The following is a 23,943-nucleotide window of genomic DNA, read 5'->3' as shown; positions in this document are numbered from 1 at the left end:
CCACGCCCCGGCCCCGGCCCGCCCCACGCCCCGGCCCCGGTCTCGGCCTCAGTCCGCCCCACGCCCCGGCCTCGGCCCCGGCCCGCCCCACGCCCCGGCCCCGGTCTCGGCCTCGGTCCGCCCCACGCCCCGGCCTCGGCCCCGGTCCGCCCCACGCCCCGGCCTCGGCCTCTCCCCACCTCCTCGACGTAAGCCGGTGGGTCGCGCTTGATCAGGTTCTGCAACTGCGGCAGGTTGCTGGGCAGCTTGTTGTTGTTCCTGCTGGACATGCTGGCGGCGCCCGGGCGAGGGTCTCTCAGGAAGCAAGAGTGACCGACCGCTGCCGCCCGGCCGCCGCCGCGGGGATCGGCCGGCTCCCTCGCTGGAGTAACCGGAAGTAGCACGTGGGACGCGCGGCCGGAAGCGCCTGGCCGACGCGCCGGGCGCACTACGAAAGCCCTGTGGACTCAAACTTGTTCGCCCTGAGGAACGCTTCGCGGGAGTTTTCTATCGCCACCTATCGTTGGCCAGGCGTTACCTCCAGGCCTTCTGGAAAGATCTAAACTGCAAAGGTTTTTTGTTTGTTTGTTTTTCTTCTATACAAACACAACCATATTTCGTTCGTATGGGACAGATAAATGAGTTTATTTTTAATTCCACAGCCTAAGTTATATACTGAGAAAAATCCTATGTGCATGTGCGTGTGCATGTGTGTGCATGTGTGTGTGTATTTGTTTATTGATGTGTGTATAGCACTATCTCCATTTTAAGGGCGAGGAGGTAGGACTATCTCCATTTTAAGGGAGAGGAGGTAGGCATAAATTAGTTGTATATGTTTTTTCGTTTTGTCGGTCGTGGGATTTGAACTCAGGGTCTGGGCACTGTCTCTGAGCTCAAGGCTAGCACTGAGGCAACTTCTCAGCCCACAGACTTTTTGTTGTTGTTGTTGCCAGTCCTGGGGCTTGAACTAAGGGCCTGAATACTGGCCATGAGCTTCTTTTGCTTAAGGCTAGTTCTCTACCACTTGAGCCACAGGGCCACTTCTAGCCTTTTCTGTTTATGTGGTACTGAGGAATCAAACCCAGGGTTTCACACATGCTAGGCAAGCTCTCTACCGCTAAGCCACATTTCCAGCCCTCTCACAGATTTTTCTGCCTGGGATGACTTTGAACTGCAATCCTCAGATCTCAGTCTCCTGAGTAAGTTAGGAGTAAGCCACCAGCAATGAGTTGTTCTTAAGTATTTGTTATTATCATCATTATTATTATCATTATTACTGTGCTGTGCTGGGCATTGTCCTTTAGCTTTATTTGCTCAAGGCTGGTAAACCATTTAAGCCTTTAAGCCATTAAGCTCCCCTTTTTCATATGCAGGTAGCACGTGGCATATGTGTATATATATGTGTGCACATGGTTAATTGGAGGTAAAAGTCTCCTGGACTTTCCTGTTTATGCTGGCTTCAAACCTCAATCTTAGATCTCAGACTTCTGAGTAGCTAGGATTACAAGGCTGAGCCACCTGCCTGGTTTATTATTGTTGTTGTTTCGACACATGACACAGACAAGGGAAAAGGGTGTTTATTGGACATAAACTATAAGTGTGGTTTAAGAATGCCAATTAATCTGTACCTAAAATCCAATCATTGTTAAAGAAAAAAAAAAACCTTTGTAAACCCCTCCCCACCCAGAGTTTAAAATTCAGATCCAGACAATTCAAAGAGGTGAATAAATTTTCTACAATCACAGGATGTAGGAAAGTAAACGTGGCTTGATTATAAATGAAATAGGATGTTATTGATGCAAAAATTGTCACCCTACCAGTGCCAGCAATACTCAAAGTCCCACCTTATATTAACCCCTTTAATTCTCACATCAGTCCTCTAAAGTAACACTATCTTATCTCCCTTGTGCACATGAGGAAATAGGCTCAGGAAGGTTTACTGCCCAAGTTCATAGCTGGTAAGGAAGCTGGATTGAAATCCAGGCCATCTTGGTTATAACTACACGAAAAAAAAAGTAGGCTGACAACCCAACCATGGTGCAGTAATTGTTCTTCCACCAACAACTGGGCTGTGGTGTTCTGTTTAAGCAGTGTCACAGAACATGAGCTTCTGTTGAGATCACAAATGATAGATCACACCTGGCACAAACAATAAAGAACATCATACAAACCATGAGTCATTATTTAGCAATCTTTGGGAAACAACTATTTATTTACTTTCTTTTTTTTTTTTTTTTTGGGTCCGGTCATGGGGCCTGAACTCTGGGCCTGGGCGCTGTCCCTCAGCTCTTCAGCTCAAAGCTAGCACTCTACCACTTGAGCCACAGCGCCACTTCCGGCTTTTTTCTTATGTGGTGCTGAGGAATCGAACCCAGGGCCTCGAGCATGCAAGGCAAGTGCTCTACCACTGAGCCACCTTCCCAGCCCCACTTTCTTATTTTTGCCAGTCCTGGGGCTTGAACTCTGGGCCAGGGTGCTATCCCTGAGCTACTTCTGTGGCTCACCTTGGCTCACTTGAGCCACAGCGCCGTTTCTGGCTTTTTCGAGTACTTTATTGGAGATACAAGTCTCATGGAGTTTCTTGCCTGGGCTGGCTTTGAACTGCAATCATCAGATGTCACTAGCTGAGTAGCTAGGATTACAGACGTGAACCACCAGCGCCCAGCTTAGGGACCAACAATTTTATTACTGAATCAAGTACTTGCAAAGTTATAAAGAAGTAACTATAAGCAATGAGTCTTAAAAATAATCATGGACTGGATTTACATGGCTGAAGTGATAGAGTATCAGCTGAGCAAACAAGAACATGGAGGCCCTGAGTTTAAGCCCTAGTACCAGCACAGATTGTCTTTTTTTAACTCAACAGACACATGCTTAAAATCTTTTGGTTAAATTGCATTAGGAAAAAATAATTCTGAAAACAAAATACATAGAAATAAAACATAAGTTTATGCATTATGAATATCTTGAGTCACAAAAATGTGGTCGGTGAGTCATACTCAGGCCATGCAACAAGCTTTAATTCAGCATCAGCTATATGCAAGGCACTAAGCTCAGGGTAGGAGGACTATCCAACATTTTTTCTGCAGTCCTCAGGTTGGAACTCAAGACCTGGTTAGGCAGCTACCCTACTGCTGAGCTCCTGCCCCACAGGTAGGAATATGAAAGTTCTGAACATAATGCTCCTGCACTTATCCACTTGGTCAAGACTTGGCTATATAACCAAGCCTACAAGGAAGCTTAAAAGATAATATCTTGGCTGAGAATGTGGTTTAGTGGTAGAATGCTTGCCTAGCATGCATGAAGCCCTGGGTTTGATTCCTCAGTACCACATACACAGAAAAGGCTAGAAGTGGCCCTGTGGCTCAAGTGGTAGAGCACTAGCCTTAAGAAAAAGAAGCAGCAGCAGCAGCTCAGGGACAATGCCTAGGCCCTTATTTCAAGCCCCAGGACCAGCAAAAAAAAGTCTTTTGGCTAGATACAAAGACACAAAGTAGATTTGAATAATGGAAAAAGAGGTCTTGCTTATTTCCAGAAATAAGAATAGGATGTATTTGAGATATGTCTTGAAGGATGAAGGCTTTTAGATGAAGGGATGCACAGAGGAAAAAGTATCAACTAGAACAAGTAGTCGTCTCCATCAGAATTTATCAGTATGATTTATTTAAAGAGAATTTGGGGACAATCCTTAGAAAATAGCTGGGTTGTCAAATGAGTCAATTCTCATATCAGTCATATGACTTTATTGTATCTGCTATACGATGATCAACTGATCTTTACATTGGTGCTAAATGTACTCTTTATTCATCCGGCTTTGTCCATAGTAACAATATTAAGCAATTGTGTATTTAATGTTCTAGTTCTATTTTTAATATACAGCACAATAAGATGAAGCACCTTTGGGTCCATCTAAAGACAACACCTCTTCTTCCATGAGACTCCAGCCTGCATTTTATTTGCTTGTTTATTGGCAGTGCTATAGTTTAAACTCAAGAGCTTGCACTTGCTAGGCAATCATTCTCCCATTTGAGCCATGCCTCAGCCATTTTTGCTTTAGATATTTTTCAGATATAATCCACACTGTCCTTAAACAGCAGCCCTCCTACTTACAACCCCTACATGGATAGGATTATATGGGTGAGCCACTATGCATAGCTTATTTGTGAGATGGACTTGAGCCCCAAAACAGCAAAGGAAAAAACCTTTCTATTAGCTGTTTAGAATATGCAATGAATTATTGTCAACCATAGTCATCTTCCTGTGATAAATGAAGTCATCTTCCTGGGAGATATTTTCTCCTCTCCAGTTCTATCCTGGTACACATTCACCTTCCTCTCCAACTCTTTGGATTTTAATGATGATTTATTTTTCTATTTATTTTTATTGCCTCATTAATGAGTCATTGGTGTAAAAGAACTGCTCATAAAGTGAACAATGTAATGAGCTTTTACATTTGTATTTATCCATGGATCCAGGATCACAAACAGCATAATGAGCATATCTGTCATCCCTAGAGATTTTCATGTGCCGTACAGTCTCAACAGACAACAGACATGCATCTGCTTCCTATCATCACATGCAGGTGAGCATTTGCTAGAATTGTATACAAGTGGAATCATACAGTATGCTTGTTCTGACATAACACTTTTTATCTGTCAGGCTTTTATCATTTAGCACACATGAGTAGTTTATTCCTTTTATTGCTGAGCAATATTCTATCATGTCCATATAGAGAAATTAGTCCATCCATTCCCCTCTCTATCCACTGGATATTTGGAGGTTCCTATTTTCTGCTAGTCTTTTGCATCTACCATCCCACCACAGAATGATTTCTCTTCTCTTCTCTTCTCTTCTCTTCTCTTCTCTTCTCTTCTCTTCTCTTCTCTTCTCTTCTCTTCTCTTCTCTTCTCTTCTCTTCTCTCCTCTCCTCTCCCCTCCTCTCCTCTCCTCTCCTCTCCTCTGCTCTCCTCTCCTCTCCTCTCCTTTCCTCTCCTCTCTCCTCTCCTCTCTTCTCCTCTCTCCTCTCCTCTCCTCTCCTCTTCTCTTACTTCCTTTTTAAAAAATGCTAGGTATCAAATTCAGAACCTTGTACATGCTAGCGGTAGCGCTGAGGTTCATCCCCAGCTCCTGAAACTCTTTTTTTATCTAGACCATCAATTACCTGCACATTGCTATACCACTTCTCATTATTTTACCTATAACACTGGCCCACAAGTCTCTTCTTTATCTCATGGAGGTGATTTGTAGAGGTGAATGAAGACTTCCTTGGTTGAAGAGATAGCTCAGTGATAGAACAGTTGCCTAGCCTTTATGAAAACTTGGATTCAAAGCCCAGCTCTGAAAACAAACAAAAACTTTCTATTTTGTTCATCACTCTATCTTCAACACTTGGAGAAATATATGGTACATGGTTAATCTTGTTAATATTTGTAGAATGGGTAGATGAATGGATAATCTCTAAAGTCTAGTTCAGTTCTTCAAATATGTGAGTAAAGCAAAATATTAAAATACTTCTGGTACACACTAAATTTTACCTCAAAATCAAAAAGTGACTAAAATGAATTCTAGTAATGTTTCTCATTAGAAACCGGTAATATACAGCATTCAGAAAAGCCTCTTGCTGTTTAGAATATATTGCTTTTTAAGATTGCTTAATTGCCCACTAGGTGATGCTCCTGCCTTTCTTTTAAGTAAGAAAACAGCAGCTTGACAAAAACAAAACAAAACAAAGCAAAACAAAAAAAAAAGGCACATGCATATGAGAAACTTAGACAAACTTTTGTCCTTTCCAAAGTGAACTTCATTTTATTATCTTTCCTCCTTTCCCCCCATATTTATTGTAATTTTTCCCCTCACAAGCCCATCTATGTCTTTCTTTAGGTTTACAAACCGCAGGCTTAATGGAGATGAGTTCCTATGCTTTTATTTATTTATTTTTTGACATAGACTTTGGCTAGCTTTTGCCTACACTGGCCTTAAACCACAATCCTCTCTCTTTAGTTTTTTTTTAAAAAACGATTCTTTATCTCCAATATCAGCTACCAGAGACATTTTTATTTCCTTATTCAAGGAAATTTAGAAATTCATAGGGGAAGAAAGTTTATATACTGGAACAGTTGACAAGGCAATGTAAATTGTAAGTTTCTGTTATAATGGTGGTGACCTCTTAGTCAATTAATTGAAAAGCAGCTTTGTTTGGGGGAAATGGAAAGTTGAGTGAGATTCTTATCTCCAATAAACCACTCAGAAAACCAGAATTGGCATTTTGGCTCAAGTGGTAGAGCACTAGCCTTAAGCTGAAGGACAGCGCCTAGGCTCAGAGTTAAAGCCCCGCGACTGACAAAAAAGAATTTTTTTAAAGACATACTTTCATATCATAATGACGTTCAATAAAACTGATTATGGGTAAAGGAAATGTATCTGCTTTGAGAAAATATAATGAAAAGAGTTAAGGATAACAGACTAAAAATTATGTGCCCATCTAGGTACAACAATGCATACTTTATTCTTCTATTTGCTTATTTTGGTATTCTTAATATTATTTTCCATACAATTTCTTTGCAGGATATTTATGTGTTTGTGTGCAGGTATTGGGGCTTGAACTCAGACTTGGGCTCTATCCTGAGCTTTTATGCTCAAGGCTACTGCTCTACCATTTCAGCCACAGCTCCATTTACAGTTTTCTGATGGTTAATTGGAGATAAGAGTCTCACAAACTCTCCTGCCCAGGCTGACTTTGATTGGAGATCCTCAGATTTCAGCCTCCTAAATAGTTGGAATTATAAGCATTTGTCACCAGCACCTGGCCTTTGTAGGATTTTTTTTAAGATATGTGCCTGTTTATTTGATGAAGGAAAAGCACTCTTCCTTGCAATATAAAGTTAAAGTGAGCACTCAATTTTAAAATCCCCAAATCTAGCTAACTGAATATTTAGTGGACAATATGCAAAAAAATGATACTGAGTAAGTAATGGTATGTGTCTTCTACCCAAGGATGGAAGGCTAAATTTCTCCTTGGAAGATAAGTGTGTTGGGAATGTGGTTTAGTGGTAGAGTGCTTGCCTAGCATGCATGCAGCCCTGGTTCAATTCCTCAGTATCACATAAGCGGAAAAAGCCAGAAGTGGCACTGTGGCTCAAGTGGTATAGTGCCTGCCTTGAGCAAAAGAATCTCAGGGACATTGCCCAGGTCCTGAGTTCAAGCCCCAGGACTGGCACAATAAAAATTAAAAAAGAAGAAGAAAATAAGTATGTGACACATGACCATCTGAAAAGTGCATCGAATGAAGCTGACAGTTGATGGCTAAGTTAAAGTGTGTAACAAAGCTGTGTATGGTGGTGTGTGCCTATAATTCCAGCACTCAGAAGACTGAAGGAGAATTTTAAGTTTTGCCTTTGAGATAAAAACACTGCAAATTATTTTTCCTTTGTTTTATGAGTCAGGGACTTATTATATAGCTTATGATGGCCTCAAACTCATGATCCTCTAGCCTAAATGTCCTAAGTGTCAGATTACAGGTGTGTGCCACCACCCCCAGTTTCCATATAAACACCTATAAATCAATGTTTGTCATAAGGCAGTGCTTCCTTATTTAGTCAGTCATGGGGCTTGAACTCTGGGCCTAGGCACTGTCCCTCAGCTCTTCAGCTCAAGGGTAGTACTATTACCACTTGAGCCACAGTGCCACTTCCGGTTTTCTGGTGGTTTATTGGAGATAAGAGTCTTATGGACTTTCCTGCCCCAGCTGGCTTTGAACATGATCCTCAGATCTCAGCTTCCTGAGTAGCTAGGATTATAGGCATGAGCTACTGATGCTTGGCTTCCTTATTTTTTATTGAAAATTTTTTCTGTCCCTAATAACTCACTTAAAGGATGTTTCTGTCTTTACCTCAGAGTTATAGCTCAAGAGATGAGAACTCAAATGTAAGTGAATAGTATTACTATTTTTTTTAATTGTGAAAATACCATATAGAGGGGTTACAATTACATGGGCAAGATAATGAGTACATTTCTTTTCTTTTCTTTTCTTTTTTGGGGGGGGGGGTCCGGTTGTGGGGCCTGAACTCTGGGCCTGGGCACTGTCCCTCAGCCCTTCAGCTCAAGGCTAGTGCTCTACCACTTGAGCCACAGCGCCACTTCCTGCTTTTTTCATTTTGCTTATGTGGTGCTGAGGAATTGAACCCAGGGCCTCAGGCATGCAAGGCAAGCGTTCTTATCAAGCATTGTTGCCTCCTCCTTTGTTTCCCCTTCCCATCCTTTCCCATCTCCCACCCTCCCCTACCCCCCTACTCCTAGCCAAAGTTGTAAAGTTCGTTTTTCGACTTGTACATCTCATTTTTGCAATGGGTCCACCTGTATCCCTATTTAAACGATTCGTTTTTTCCCTTCCCCTCCACAAATTATACCAATATCAAATACAGTGAAAGCAGGAGTTATACCGTGGGGGAAGCATTACATAATAAGTACATAATAATTGAAGGGCATACAACAGCTCTTGAGTCCTTTAAAAAATGATTTGTTTTCAATCAATAGTCTATTGATATCATCAGAAGTTTCAAAGTACAAAGTATAAGTGTCAATAGTGCTTTGAATTATAATATACTTTCTCAGTGAGTATATATGTATCTAAAATGATTATATATAAATATCATATGTATAATATATAATGTATAACATAATATATAACATGCTATATAATATATAACATATATAATAGATACCTGTGAAAATATGCCATCTTTGGTTATTATTAACACAGTGTCCATTTACCTGTGAGATGCAAGGAACTGTGTCACAGACAAATTATGGAATTTTTTTTTTTTTTGCTGATCGTGGGGCCTGAACTCTGGGCCTGGGCGCTGTCCCTCAGCTCTTCAGCTCAAGGCTAGTTCTCTACCACTTGAGCCACAGCACACTTCCAGCTTTTTCTGCTTGTGTGGTGCTGAGGAATCAAACCCAGGGGGTTATGCATACAAGGCAAGCACTCTACCACTGAGCCACCTTCCCAGCCCCAAATTATGGAATATTTTTAGATTTTTTTCTTTTGGTATGTGTCAATGTCTAGTGCGTTGGGGTCCCTGGGTAAGGGTCATGAAATCACCAGGACACAGGGGATGCAGAATGCAAACAGCAATTGCCACTGCATGCTGTACTTTATTGTTAGTGGATATTTAAAGACAAGCAAGCATGGTCTTTGCCAAGATTTGGTCAGAAGACATTCACACAAAAAATTTCAACAGATACATTTTTACTTGACCTATGAGACAATGTCTTGGTATATTATTATCTAAACTATTTTAGAGCAAGCTCAAACCACTTCTCCAATCTCAGGAAAATGCTTGACCAACTGTTCATCTATGCTCAAGCAAGCAGAAGAGCTACTTCCTCAGCTCTCAGGAGTCTGTGACATGTGTTTTGAGATAGGGAGAGAGAACATTTTCCCTCTCTAGCCCGACATGCCAAGAGCTTTCCTAATCCCAAACACAGTCCTCAGATAATCCTGAGGCTGGAGCCTGCATCATTCTGCCCCTTCAACATAGACCCTGAGTCTTCACAGGTATGTAAGTAGTGAGGCTTGAACTCAAGTCCTTGCACTATTACTTAGCTTCTTTTTGCTCAAGGCAAGTGCTCTGCCACTGAACCTAGTGCTCATCTCCTGCTTTTTGGTGGTTAATTGGAGATAAGCTGTGTGGGCTGCCTTCAAAGCTCAACTCTCAGATTTCAGCTTCCTGAATAGCTAGGATTACAGGAAAGAGCCACCTGTACTCAGCTTGACTTTTTTTTTTTTTTTTTTTCAAATGAACTAAAGAGTATCATGCTTAGCTGAAGGTATCTGGGTGGAATTGTCACTGGCCAGTACTCAAAATGGTCTCCAGTGAGAGGAGTGACAGTGTTCAGGAAATGAGTGACTACAGATTTAATTATGCAGTTTGCTAAACCTCTTCTCCAAGGAGTCTCCAAGCTCTGTAGAAGCTAACCTGGCACCAACTTTGTGCTAATTTCAGTTCCCTCTACCTTTGGTATCTTACCCCCCCTTCTTTTCTCTTCTTTCTCTCTTCCTCCCTCCCTCCCTCTCTCTCTTCTCTCCTCTCCCTTCTCCTCTCCCTTCCCCCTCCTTCTCCTTGTCTCTCTCTCCCTGGTCTCTCTCCCTGTCCTCTCATTCTTTGATGGTACTGGAGTCTTGAATTCAAGTTTGTACTTGCTAAGTAGGAATTATCCTCCTGAGCCACCCCTTCCAGCCCCCATTCCCCTTCTTTATGAGATTTGATATAGTTATTGATAATTGTAATATGTTACAAATTCTCAATTGATATATACTCACATATAATTCACGTTTGCCTTAAATGAGTTTTCAAAAGGATTCTGATGGCTATCTTGTTAGATCATAGAAAAGGGATCAGGAAAGGGACTGAAGGAATTAAAAAAAGGTTGGATGCTGGCTGTTCAGTGAAACTTCTTTTCATTTTAAGATTGAGCAATTCTAAATGTCCTGTCTCTCTTTTTTTTTTTTTTTTTTGGGTCCGGTCGTGGGGCCTGAACTCTGGGCCTGGGTGCTGTCCCTCAGCTCTTCAGCTCAAAGCTAGCGCTCTACCACTTGAGCCATAGCTCCACTTCCGGCTTTTTTCTTTTTGCTTATGTGGTGCTGGGGAATTGAACCCAGGGCCTCAGGCATGCAAGGCAAGCGCTCTACCACTGAGCCACCTTCCCAGCCCCTGTCCTGTCTCTTTTATGAACAGTGTATAACATCAGCAAGTTTTTGAAACATGTAGATGGATATTTGTTGTGAAAGCCAAGTTAACTTCTGGTCTTAATGAGACAAGGGTATCTTGTCACTGCTGGGCTCTTCAGTGACAATGCTAAAAAATAATGAGTAAAAGGAGGTAATTGGGTGTTTGACAATGTGGAGTAGCCAAGAAATAGCCTATGCCTGCTTTAAAGCAGTCTAACTATCTTCCCACGGGCACTAAACCGAGCTCTACGATGTATTTGGCATTCAGGGAAACAGTGTCTCATGCCTCAAGGACTTGACAAGCTGGTTGGGAAGAGAAAATATAGATACAAAAAATAATTAAATGAAGTGCTCACTCGTGTGAGATTAAACACAAATGAAAAGTGTTTTTGTTTTATTTTTTATTTTTTGGAGATAGGGCCTCACTATGAAAAAGGAGTTTTAAGATAATTGGAGCACCCGGGAAAGGCTTTAGAAAATTAACTTACCCATTGCAGTGGTAAAGACCAAACCCAGGGCCTTGTGCACAGTAAGGAAGTATTCTACCACTGAGCCATACCTCCAGCCCTCTAGAAAGGTTTATTTAAGAGACAGGACTTGATTTGAACCTGTAAGACTGAATCAATTGGAAGATGAAGTTTCATGACCCCAAAAGCCATGGAGAACGTTCTGAAAGCCAAGTGTTGCTGATCTCCTGTGGGAGATCGCCAGCAACAGCCAGCACAGATCCCTCAGACACTTTACAGGCAAGCCTTGTAGGTGGATTCAAATGCAGATGCCGATAGCCAGGCAGTTTGGCGAAGTCCAGCTCAATTCCAAACCGCCTGACTCACTTGCATGCAGCAGATATGGAGACTGACAGTGACCTCAGAATACTCCCTGGAGGCTGCAGTTTGTGGCCCCAGAAGCACAGGCAGCTGGTGTGCGGGGGATGTGTTTGTGAAAACATTTGTCCAGATGTGGATGTGACCAGGATCGTGGTTTTAAGCATGGGAAATTTAGCTGGCCAGGGGTGTAGATAGATAAGCAAAGACAACTATTGCCTCTAACTCTGTGTGTGTGTGTGTGTGTGTGTGTGTGTGTGTGTGTGTGTGTGTGTGTGTGTGTGTGTGTGTTCACGCACGCAAGCACGTACACACCCATGTTGATACTGGGGCTTGAACCAGCTTTCACTTGGCTTTTTCAAGGCTGAAGTTCTACCCCTTGAACTTACTTTTTTTTGTTAGTTGGAGATAAGACTCTCATGGATTTTTCTGCCTAGGCTGACTTAAAACTTTAATCCTCAGATCTTAGCCTCCTGAGTAGCCAAGATTACAGGTGTGAGCTACCAGTGCCCAGCAACATTTTTTTTTTTTGCCAGCCCCAGAGCTTGAACTCAGGGCCTGGGCACTGTCCCTGAGCTTCTTTTGCTCAAGGCTAGCACTCTACCACTTGAGCTACAGCACCACTTCTGGATTTTTCTGTTTATGTGGTACTGAGGAATTGAACCCAGGGCTTCATGCATGCTAGGCAAGCACTCTACCACTAAGCCACATTCCCAGCCCCCAGCAACAATTCTTAACATTTGGATTTTAACATTAACTTGCTAGCTTTAGTTACAATTTCATAATAATGAATAATAAGTGAAATTAACAAGCCTATATATTACAGCTGTAGTAATCTCTTGTTGGAATTATTTCAGTACAATTAAAAACATGCAAACACAAAGTACTTGTTGGCAACGGAGTTCCTTATATAGTCTTCCTTTGATAACGGTGTTGGGATTTTTTAATCCTTTGAACTTTCTTGAATTTTTGTTGTTTCTTCCCTTTCTTCTGTTTTTTCTTTTGGCTGATCTACAATGAGAGGTAGAAGGAAAGAGCAATTTTAAAGGCTCATCATTTTTCTTTCATTACATTCCTGACTGTGTAGGGTTTTTTTTTTCTTTTTCGTCTTAAAACTGGCTTAAAGCTGGGCACAGGAGGCTCACACCCATAATCCCAGCAACTCAAGAGGCTGAGATCTGAGGATGGTGATTCAAAGCCAGCCTGATCAGGGATGTCCATGAAACTCTTATCTCCAATTAACCACCAGAAATTGGAAGTGGATTTGTGGCTTAAGTGGTCAAACGCTAGTCTTGACCTGAAGAGCTGAGGGACAGTGCCCAGGCCTGGAGTTCAAGCCCCACGACAGACAAAAATCAAACAAAAACTTGGCTTAAGGTTGCTCTTTGCTCAGAGGGCTCCTGTTGATTCCTTAATTTTCTCATTTGAGGGGGCATTGCAACAGCTTTCCAGCTTCTCTGTGTGTAGGGGTATGTTGGGTAGTGTGGCCTCTTGTTCTTGCTTTGCTTTGTTGCTCAAGGCTGATGCTCTACCACTTGAGCTGCACTTTCTCAGTGGCTCTTCTTCTTTTGCCTATTCTTTTGGCTTACTAGTGACCTTACCCCAGTTTTGTCTATCACTCCTCTGCCTCAATGCCAGCCCTGTGAGATCGGTGCTATTATCACTCACTTTATACACATGAGGCTGAGACTAGGATAGGGGGATTAGCCCAAAGTTGGACAGCTTTAGTGTGTGGTGATGACAGTCTGGCAGACTCCAGAACCTTAGAATTCAAGCACATGTCTGCATGTATGCATGCATGCATGTATGCATGTAGTGTGCGGCAAAGATAGTCTGTCAGACTCCAGAACTCAAGCACATATTCTATGGCATTCCTTAAGTCCAACTCTTAACATGTCATGCAGGATTATTTCTACTTTGTTTTGGTATGCCCCCCCCCCCATTTCTTTACTCTAAAATCTCCAGCTAGTTTATTTAAGGTACTGCCACACAGCAGGGCCCTCATACTTTTCTTTATGCTATCCTCACCTTCCTGGTAAACGCTTTACTATTCAATATCCAAATCAAGATACAAGAAGTCCCTAATACTTCTCTTGGCTGGGTGCTGGTGGCTCACACTTGTAATCCTAGCTACTCAGCAGGTTATGATCTGAGGATTAAGGTTCAAAGCCAGGCTAGACAGGGAAATTTGTGAAACTCTTATCTTCAATTAACCATGAGAAAACCATAGTGGGCTGTGGCTTAAAGTGGTAAAGCAGGAGCCTTGAGTGAAGAAAAACTCAGGGATAGTACCCAGACCCTGAATTCAAACCCCATGACCAAACAAAATGAAACAACAACAACAAAAATCTCTCTTCCCTCTGTAACTCCTTCCTCTATAATCTTTATTTCCCTCCCTCTTTTTGGGATAGTATTGGGGCTTGAACTGAGAGCCTAGTACTCTTTTTTTTTTTTTTTTTTTTTTTTGTGGGTCATGGTGCTTGAACTCTGGGCCTGAGCGCTGTACCTCAGCTCTTCAGCTCAAGGAGAGTGCTTTACCACCTGACCTACAGCGCCACTTCCAGTTTTCTAGTGGTTCATTGGAGATAAGAGTCTCATGGACTTTCCTGCCCGGGCTGGCTTGATCCTCAGATCTCAGTCTCCTGAGTAGCTAGGATTATAGGCGTGAACCACCGGCACCCGGCTGAGCCTAGTACTCTTGATTGGATTTTTTTACTCAGCTGGCATTTCACTGCTTTGAGCCACAGTACCACTTCTGACATTTTTGCTGTTTAACTGGAGACTGTTGGATTTCTATCTGGGCTAGCTTTGAAGTACAAGCAGATCTCAGACTCCTGAGTAAGATGTGAGTCTCTAGTGCCTGGCTATAATCTTAAATTTCTCCCAGTGTTTCACATTTACATAATACATCATTGAAAAATTTCTGCTACAATAGGAAAGGATTCTATCTTATTACTTCAATTTTCTTTCTTTTTTTTTTTTTTTTGCCAGTCCTTGGGCTTGAACTCTGTCCCTAGGTGCTATCACTTGGCTTTTCTACTGAAAGCTAGCAATCTACCACTTGAACTACAGCTCTACTTCTAGCTGTGTGTGTGTGTGTGTGTGTGTGTGTGTGTGTGTGTGTGTGTTTTCTGCCCAGGATGGCTTTGAACTATTATTCTTAGTAGCTAGGATTACAGGCCTCCTGAGTAGCTAGGATTACAGGCCTGAGCCACTGTCTCCTGGCTTCTTATTACCTTTTTATCCTCAGCATCTTACTATTCAATTCAATGCAATTGAATGGATGAAATGATAAAAAAATGTGGAACTATAGATTGTCTTCCAAAATTAATTTGTAAAGAAAACTGTTGTTTCTCCTGCTGACAAACCTGTTTCTCCCAGTTTTTCAGCAGTCTCTTCACATGTATAGACTCCGGATCTAGACATGTTTGGACCCCATTCCTTAGTGTAGCACTGCAAAGAAATAACAATGAGATTGCTTTAATGAGTTCATAAGTTTTTTTCAGAAACAATGAAAGTAAGAATGGAACTTGCTGATTTTTCTAATGAAATGACCTAAAAGATGTTTTCCAAAGACAAGCTATACTTTTTTTCCCCCCAGTCTTGGGACTTGAACCCAGGGCCTGGGAACTGTCCCTGAGCTTCTTTTTGCTCAAGGCTAGCACTCTACCACATGAGTCACAGCACCACTTCCAGCTTTTTCTGTTTATGTGGTACTGAGGAATTGAACCCAGGGCTTCATTTATGCTAGGCAAGCACTCTAACACTAAGCCACATTCCCAGTCCAAGCTATATTTTAAAAGTCGTATCTGTCTTTCCATAAATAATCTCAGATTTTATTCATTAATTTTTCTGTATAGTCTGAGAAGTGGCTATCTATCTCATGTATCATCCTTGATTTAGATATCAAAGCAATTAGAACACATGTGTCCTTTAACTATAGCAATTCTAATCTCTAAAAGATAACAGGAAACACAATATTGTTAAAATAAGACTTTGAAAGGTAGCCGGGCGCCGGTGGCTCACGCCTGTAATCCTAGCTACTCAGGAGGCTGAGATCTGAGGATCGCGGTTCAAAGCCAGCCCGGGCAGGAGGGACCATGAGACTCCTATCTCCAATAAACCACCAGAAAACCGGAAGTGGCGCTGTAGCTCAAGTGGTAGAGCGCTCGCCTTGAGCTGAAGAGCTGAGGGACAGCGCCCAGGCCCAGAGTTCAAGCCCCACGACCGACAAAAAAAAAAAAAAAAAAGACTTTGAAAGGTAGCAAAAAACTGGAAATAACCAACATTTCTGAAAGACATTAGATATATAAATTATGGGATACCCATATGATGCAATATAATTTGGCTATTGGAATAATTTTTAGTGGGGGGATTTGTTGTTCAGTGGTATGAAATATGCCAAACATGTGCAAGCCCTGAGTTCAACCCTCAGCACCAAGGGGGAAAAGACATCATTAGAAAAAAAATGACATTATTAAATATTTTTGATGTGAGAGAATTCATAATAATTGTGCTAATAAAAACTAGTATAAAACTGTACAGTATAAGCCAAGCAATGGTGGTTTATGCCTATAATCTTAACTACTCAGGAGGCTGAGAACTGTGTATCATGGCTCAAAGCCAGCTCAGGAAGGAAAGTCCTTAAGATATTTTTTTTTTTGTCAGTCATGGGGCCTGAACTCTGGGCCTGGGTGCTGTCCCTCAGCTCTTCAGCTCAAGATTAGCGCACTACCTCTTGAGCCACAGCGCCACTTCTGGCTTTTTCTGCTTATGTGGTGCTGAGGAATTGAACCCAGGCCTCATGCATGTAAGGCAAGCACTCTACCACTCAATCTGCCATTGGGCCACCTTTCCAGCCCCTGAAGATTCTTATCTCCAATTAAGCACCAAAAAATCCAGTGGTTGATTGAACTGTGGCTCTAGCAGTAGAATGCTAGAATTAGAGACAATGCCCAGGTCCTGAGTTTAAGCTGCAGGACCTGCACACACACACCACACACACACACACCACACACACACACACACACACACACACACACACACACACACACACACACACACACACACACACACACACAGAGCTATATAAAACTATACAGCAGTCTCTCCTTATCTGTAAGGGCTTAGGTTTCAAGACTTTCTTTCCTTCTTTCTTTCTTTCTTTCCTTCTTTCTTTCTTTCTTTCCTTCTTTCTTTCTTTCTTTCTTTCTTTCTTTCTTTCTTTCTTTCTTTCTTTCTTTCTTTCTTTCTTTCTTTCTTTCTTTCTTTCTTTCTTTCTTTCTTTTTTTTTTTTCTGGTGCTGGGCATTGAACTCAGGGCCTGGATGTTGTCCCTGAGCCTCAAAGCTAGCTCTCTACCACTTGAGCCACAGCACCATTTCCAGCTTTTTCCATTTATGTGGTACTGAGGAATGGAACCCAGAGCTTCATGCATGCCAGGCAAGCACTCTACCACTATGCCACATTCCCAACCCTCAAGACATTCTTTAGATGCCTGAAATATTTGATAGTACTGAACCTTATGTATACTCTTTTTCTTATATATCTATGCTTGTATATTCTTATGATAAAGTTTAATTTATAAACTAGGCACTGTAAGGATTAAAAACAATAAACAATACATTAAAACAATTATAATAATATACTATAATAAATTATTTAAAAGGTTTATTTCTAGAAGTTTCTACCTTATATTTTATTTTTTTGTTTTTGGTCAGTTGTGGGGCTTGAACTCTGGGCCTGGGCACTATCTCTCAGTTCTTTAGCTCAAGGCTAGCATTCTACCACTTGAACCACAGCAGCACTTCTGGCTTTCTGGTGATTAATTGGAGATAAGATTCACAGACATTCTTGCCGGGTCTTGCTTTGAACCTCGATCTTCAAATCTCAGCCTTCTGAGTAGCTAGGATTACAGGCATGAACCACTGGTGCCTGTCCCACCTTATATTTTATATACTATAGTTGATCAAGTATAACAAACCCAGGAACATGAGTCAGCGGACTAGGTGGAAAGTACTATATGTAACATATGATTATATTGGTTTTATTGGTATATTTATTATATATGTGTGTTTGCATACGTTACATGTAAATATATATACATAAAGCAAACAAGAGAATTTTGGGAGACCAAATACCCAAGGGGTTAATAGTATTTATCACTGGGTGGCAGGATTGTAAATGGTTTTTATTTTCATCTTTTTAGTTACATGCGTTCAGCATTTTCTAGGAGCCCATTTTCAAGCTTGAACCTGGCTTTCCTAGATAGAAATTCTTATTAGCCTTAAAGAAATGCAATTTTTTTTGTTTCAAAAAAACAAAACATGCTGTATAATGAACATATATTACTTAAGTAGTGTATCACCTCTGGTTCCTAATCTCTATGAGAAATTGATCTTTTATGTGAAGAAAGCAAGTTGCCGCTGGCATTTACAGAGGGGCAAACCATCTGAATCGTCACAGGGGCAGGAAGACAGTGTGACATCCACAGTAAAGTCAGTGTCGCAGCTCATGTGGCACACGTGCGTCAGATGAGTTTTTACTTACATGATTTCAGTTTGCTCACAGAAAGGACTTGCGGCAAATTTTTTGAGGTCTTTTAAGGATTTGGGGTTGATCCTCTCTTGCCTAGTGTTGATGCAGGTACAGTGCTGATTCCTAATTACTGGGGTTCCTTTGAGAAAGAGAAAGATCACAGTGTACATTTAGACTAATGTCTCAATTGATGTGATTCATCAGGATTCTACCTTTGATGTAATTATGATTCCTGCAGTCATTTTACTGTGTTGTTTGTACACCCTCACCACAAAATGTTATAGAGAAAAAGACTGAGGGGTGACATTGTCCAAAAAGAAATGTACTCTGTACCCGACTTAACTATAGCATAACTATAACACCTCTGTACATCACCTTAAGAACAATAATAAAATAATTAAATTAATAAGAAAAAGAAGACTTAGGTTTGGAGAGGTCAAGGATGAGAACAAAGTCGTATGGTTTTGGAGGAGGGACTAAGTTCTCAGTTCAGATCTCTCAATCTAGAGGTATTGCTCTTAACTATCGTACTTTATAACCTTGGCTGGAAAACTTACACAATATTAATAAATGCCTATTATAGGTTAGACATATATTTCAGGTGTGTTATGTGAGCCAGTACCTTACGTGACTTCCAAATCCATTTATTACCTAAATTGGCATAGGTTCAGATCTAAAGTCCTACTTATAACATTTACCACTCACATTCTCACCTTTCTCCTCCCCATTTCCTTGGTTTTCAATAGTGCTTTAAACTTGTGGTGTGTGTGTGTGTGTGTGTGTGTGTGTGTGTGTGTGTGTGTGTGTGTGTGTGTGTGTGTGTGTGTGTGTGTGTGTGTGTGTGTGTGTGTGTGTGTGTGTGTGTGTGTGTGTGTGTGTGTGTGTGTGTGTCTGGGGATTGAGTTCCTTGGGCATTAAGCTATGCCCCTGATCCTTTTGCTTTTAGAATGTTTTTCTGATAGAATCTCACAAACGCTCACGCAAGCTAGCCTCAAACCATGATCCTCCTACTTCCACTTCTCAGTAGCTAGGACTGATTAGAGGTGTGTGCTACCACATTCACCTCAAAGTCTTTAAAATAGAGATCTTCATACTTTAATTCTTATGTCCATTCACATTTACTTAGCACCTTTTTTTTTTTTTGGTCCGGTCTTGGGGCTTGAACTCTGGGCCTGGGCACTGTCCCTCAGCTCTTCAGCTCAAGGCTAGCGCTCTACCACTTGAGCCACGGCGCCACTTCCGGCTTTTTTCTTTTTGCTTATGTGGTGCTGAGGAATCGAACCCAGGGTCTCGAGCATGCAAGGCAAGCGCTCTACCACTGAGCCACCTTCCCAGCCCCTACTTAGCACCTTCTATGCCACACATTAACTACAAAATTTCCACTATACATATGTGGAATTGTTAAATAGGTTTTATTTGTCTGCAGTAACAAAACCAATTAGTAGACAGATTAGGATCAACTTTTCTAGATCTAGATCTCGATTGCTTAATCACAGACATAATTATCCAGAAACAATATTAACATAATAAGCATAATTTAGAGGCTTTTATTATCAGCTGTCAGCGCTGCTGATTTCACAACCCTTCTTAGAAATCACCCATTTATGTGATCTAGAAGTAATACAGAAATTCCCTTGGATCTGAGAGGTAATTTCTCATGGCTAATGTTGTAATATGTATTAAACACTAGGCACTCAGGTTCCTATACAGAAAAGACTTGTGTTTGACTTGGCAGATCTAAGTGATGCCCTATGGATGACTCACCGCATTCTCAAGATGTTTTTCTGATCCCAATGTTACTTTCTAATAGGTGTAGAATAGTCTATGGTACCTGGTTGAACTCCAAGAATTTCATAGTGAGCCATACCTCTGACGTGACTAGCCTAATATAACTGAAAGCTCTTACCTTGAACTCCAAACAGAAGCAGGAGGATGATGCCCAAGAGGAGAGCAGTGCCTCTCTCCATAGTGGCAACAGGGGGTCTGCTGCCTCACTCCTATACAGGAGTTCAGGGCTGAGGAATTCTTTAGAGAACATGTGCTTGGGGGTCATATTTATCTAGGGGATCACTTTCCAACTAAACTCTGATTGGTTGCTGTCCTTAGCTGAGATAGCTATGCTGAACTAATCAGACCACACTCTCCATTGTTCTGGGGGAAACCCTACTTTCAGATCCAAGGGAATTTCTGCAGGCTTAATTTCAATTTCACATAAATGGGTGACTTTCAGTAAAGGATGCACTGGCAATCTTTAGCACCCACAGCTGCTCACCTGGGTGAATAGGTTATATAATGAATAGACTAATGTCATGCAATATAAGTTGGGAGTGTGGTTTCCAGGTGGCAAATAACAAAGTCCAGAGAAGTGATTCCCTTATTGTTGTGGCATAGTCTTTTATATGCCATATGACTCCATTTATCTTTTTTGATACTGTCCACTCAACAACTTAATAAAATTTGATTTCTTCAGGGACCAAGGTTTTTTAAGAACTAGTATTCAGTTAACTTCATATCATTGCTGCTACAGTTGTTTATTATTATTATTATTAAGTTAGTTGCAGTCTTGGGGCTTAAACTCAGGGCCTGGGCGCTGTCCCTGAGCTTCTTTTTGTTCAAGGCTAGTGCTCAACCACTTGAGTCACAGGTAGTTAGTTGGAGGTAAGAGTCTTTTTTTTGAGGGGGGGAGTCTGGTTGTGGGGCCTGAACTCTGGGCCTGGATGCTGTCCCTCAGCTTTTCAGCTCAAGGCTAGCACTCTACCACTTGAGCCACAGCACCACTTCCGGCTTTTTCCTTTTGCTTATGTGGTGCTGAGGAATCGAACCCAGGGCCTCATGCATACAAGGAAAGCGCTCTACCACTGAGCCACCTTCCCAGCCCAGAGGTAAGAGTCTTATAGGCTTTCCTGCCCAGGCTGACTTTGAAGTGCAATCCTCAGATCTCAGCCTCTTGAGTAGCCAGGATTACAGGTATGAGCTATCTGCTGCAAGCACAGTTTATTATTTTTAATCAAATTAAGGCCAGGTGGATCATGCCTGTAATCCTGGCTACTCAAGGGTGAGATCTGAGGATCAAGGCTTGAAATCAGAGACTGTTATCTCTTATTAATCAACAAAAAGCCAATAGAGGTGATAAGATGGGAGTGGTAGAGCTCTAGCCTTGAGCCAAAAAGGTAAGAGTGCAAGGCCCTGAGTTCAAGCATCAGTGCAGCACCCAAAAAATTTTAGATCAGGGCTGGGAAGGTGGCTCAGTGGTAGAGCGCTTGCCTTGCATACCTGAGGCCCTCGGTTCGATTTCCTTAGCACCACATAAGCAAAAAGAAAAAAGCCGGAAGTGGTGCTGTGGCTCAAGTGGTAGAGAGCTAGCCTTGAGCTGAAGAGCTGAGGGACAGCGCCCAGGCCCAGAGTTCAGGCCCCGCTACCGGACCCCCCCCAAAAAATTTTTTTTAGATCAATCGGCATAGCAGTTCAGTTCAGACCCACTGGGTCTCTCAGCAATGACTGAGGTAGCTTATGTTTCTCCAACAGATGTAGGTGTACTGGTGGCTTTTTTTCTATGAGATCATCCAAGCAATTCTTGCTTGCAAGTCTTGCTGCTTTGCTACCATATCCGGGTTGCTGTCTTCATGCACATGGCCAGATGGCCAATTTCCAAGTACAAGATGATAAAAAGGCAGGAAAAGGGCATCTTACTTCTTTTGACATCCAGCTTAGAAATTGGACCCATCCCTTCCTAAGCATCAGAACTCACTCACATGGCCATAGGCCTCACTGAGCTGCAAGAGTAGTTAAGAAATATCGTCTTTATTTTGGTTGACCAGCTACATATTTGAGGTTCCATTCTACAAAACAATGCTTCTTTGTTGGACAAAGCTGATCTAGGGCCTGATCACAGGCTCCTCTGGAGCCATGAGCAGACCTTACTCTGGCTGTCCTCAGTCTCTCCTGGCTTCTACTTTAACGTTGTAGCAGCCCGTCTCCAAGTCCCAGTGGCAGAGTGGACATGTGTATGAAAGCATTCACTGTCCCTTCTGTCCCAGAACATGTAAGAGGCAAGAGGCATGTGAACAGAATTGATGCAGTTGACATAACAGTTCAATTAAGACAGATGAGCTTATTCAAGCTTATCTACTGGTTTTGCTATTTTTCTAATCAGGGGATTTTGGACCCTATGGAAAAGTCAAAAGTACTTGGACATATTTAAGGAAATGTAAAAAGTTTGTTTTTTGTTTTTGTTTTTGCCAGTCCTGGGGCTTGAACTCAGGGCCTGGGAGCTGTCCCTGAGCTCTTCAGCTCAAGGCTGGTGCTCTACCACTTGAGCCATAGCGCCATTTCTGGCTTTTTCTGTTTATGTGGTGCTGAGGAGTTGAACTCAGAGCCTCATGCATGCAAGGCAAGCATTCTACCACTGAGTCACCTTCCCAGCCCTGTGTGTTTTCTTTTTAGTAAGCATGTAACACATCAAGTGAGAACAGTATAAGATCTAAATTTCCAAATGAGCAATATATTGAAAGAACTGAAGATAATTTCTAATTAAAAAATAAGTCTTAGGAAACAATGCTTGAACATGTAGCAGCTTTCAGTTAGTTAAAAACCTGACAAATGTATCGCTGGGGTGAAAAACACTCCCAGCCAGGCAAATTTCCATGTAAACATGGCTCACACCTGTAATAATTGCTATTCAGGAGTCTGAGATCTGAGGATCAAGATTCAAAGCCAGCCTAGATAAGAAAGTCCATGAGATTCTTATCTCCAATTAACCACCAAAAAATCCAGGGGTAGAACTGTGGCTCAAGTGGTAAAGGGCCAGTCTGGAGTGAAAAAGTAAAGCAGGAGTACAAGGCTCCAGTCCCAGATCATCATTATCATCATTATCATCATCATCATCATCATCATCATCATCATCATCATCATCATCATCATCATCATCATCATGCTCCACTTCTTCCTCTTCCTCATCTCAGAGGAAGAAAGTTACTTTTTCTTTATTTTATTTTTATGCCAGCCCTGGGGCTTGAAAATAGGGCCTGGGAGCTTTCCCTGAGCTTTTTTTTTTTTTTTTTGCCAAAGACTAGCACTCCACCACTTGAGCCACAACTCCACTTCTAGCTTTTTGTTAATTACTTGTAGATAAGAGTCTCATGGACTTTTCTGCGTGGGCTGGCCTTGAACCACAAATCTGCAGATCTCAGCCTCTTGAGTAGTTAGAATTATATGTGAGTTTCCAGCATCTGACTTCTTATTCTGATGTCTTCTTATTCTGCAATCTTCAGATCTCAGCCTCTCTGAGTAGCTAGGATTACAGGTGTGAGCTGGCCCTAAGATGTTTTTAACACTATAATTCATTGATTTAAAAAAGTGTTATTAGAAAGTAACAAGCATTGAAATGGTCCAACTGAGATAAATAATACTAGAAAAAATTATTAGAAATATTATTTGATCTAAGGTTGTTGTATACTAGCAACTTTATCTCATCATTGAAGGGAATCATTGATAGAAGAAAGAGAAAAAAAGAAAAATTACAGCTAATAGATGTTCCATTTGTTGAACATGCAGACCAGTGCATGCTATGCTACATGTAGACATTTTTCTTCCTTCTTGACCCTCTCTATAACCTTTCAAGAATAGGGTTCCAAAGAAGTATCTTTGTATCTTTTTAAAAAATTATCTATGTTGGGGCTGGGAAGGTGGCTCAGTTGTAGAGCGCTCTTGCCTTTCATGCATAAGGTCCTGGGTTTGATTCCTCAGCACCACATAAACAAAAAGAAAAAAGCCGGATGTGGTACTGTGGCTCAAGTGGTAGAGCGCTAGCCTTGAACTTAAGAGCTGAGGGACAGCGCCCAGGCCCAGAGTTCAGGCCCCATGACTGGACCGCCCC

At 41.7% G+C, this 23,943-nt stretch overlaps 3 protein-coding genes across 8 annotated transcripts in view; 1 reads left to right on the top strand and 2 right to left on the bottom strand.

Moving 5' to 3' along the window:
- Sdad1 (SDA1 domain containing 1) overlaps positions 1–368 on the bottom strand; it is a 33,194-nt gene extending 32,826 nt beyond the window's left edge. For both annotated transcript variants that reach the window (XM_070012817.1, XM_070012818.1), the window contains exon 1: positions 180–368. In XM_070012817.1, coding sequence (XP_069868918.1) covers positions 180–269 — 90 coding nt within the window. In that variant the 5' untranslated portion in view covers positions 270–368. The remainder of the gene's footprint in view (positions 1–179) is intronic.
- Positions 369–488: 120 nt separating this feature from the next.
- Positions 489–23,943, top strand: part of Art3 (ADP-ribosyltransferase 3 (inactive)) — a 104,161-nt gene continuing 80,706 nt past the window's right edge. For 2 of the 5 annotated variants that reach the window (XM_070012691.1, XM_070012689.1), the window contains exon 1: positions 9,375–9,535. Coding sequence is in view for 3 of the 5 variants with exons in the window: in XM_070012685.1 (XP_069868786.1) it covers positions 4,502–4,561 (60 nt within the window). In the remaining 2 variants the exon portion in view is untranslated. Of the gene's footprint in view, positions 552–4,454; positions 4,562–9,374; positions 9,536–23,943 lie in introns of those variants that run through there. The other 3 variants (XM_070012685.1, XM_070012683.1, XM_070012684.1) reach the window with 3 other exon arrangements.
- Positions 10,455–20,080, bottom strand: Cxcl9 (C-X-C motif chemokine ligand 9). The gene is made up of 4 exons (XM_070012692.1): positions 19,975–20,080; positions 18,081–18,207; positions 14,901–14,985; positions 10,455–12,543 (listed from the first exon to the last, which is right to left on the bottom strand). The coding sequence occupies exons 1-4, from the start codon at positions 20,033–20,035 to the stop codon at positions 12,439–12,441; spliced, it is 378 nt and encodes a 125-aa protein (XP_069868793.1). The 5' UTR covers positions 20,036–20,080; the 3' UTR covers positions 10,455–12,438.

The sequence above is a fragment of the Dipodomys merriami genome, unplaced genomic scaffold (genome assembly GCF_024711535.1).
Source record: "Dipodomys merriami isolate MVZ:Mamm:240054 unplaced genomic scaffold, mDipMer1.0.p SCAF_9, whole genome shotgun sequence".
Taxonomy (NCBI): domain Eukaryota; kingdom Metazoa; phylum Chordata; class Mammalia; order Rodentia; family Heteromyidae; genus Dipodomys; species Dipodomys merriami.
This window is presented reverse-complemented; position numbering and strand designations above follow the sequence as displayed.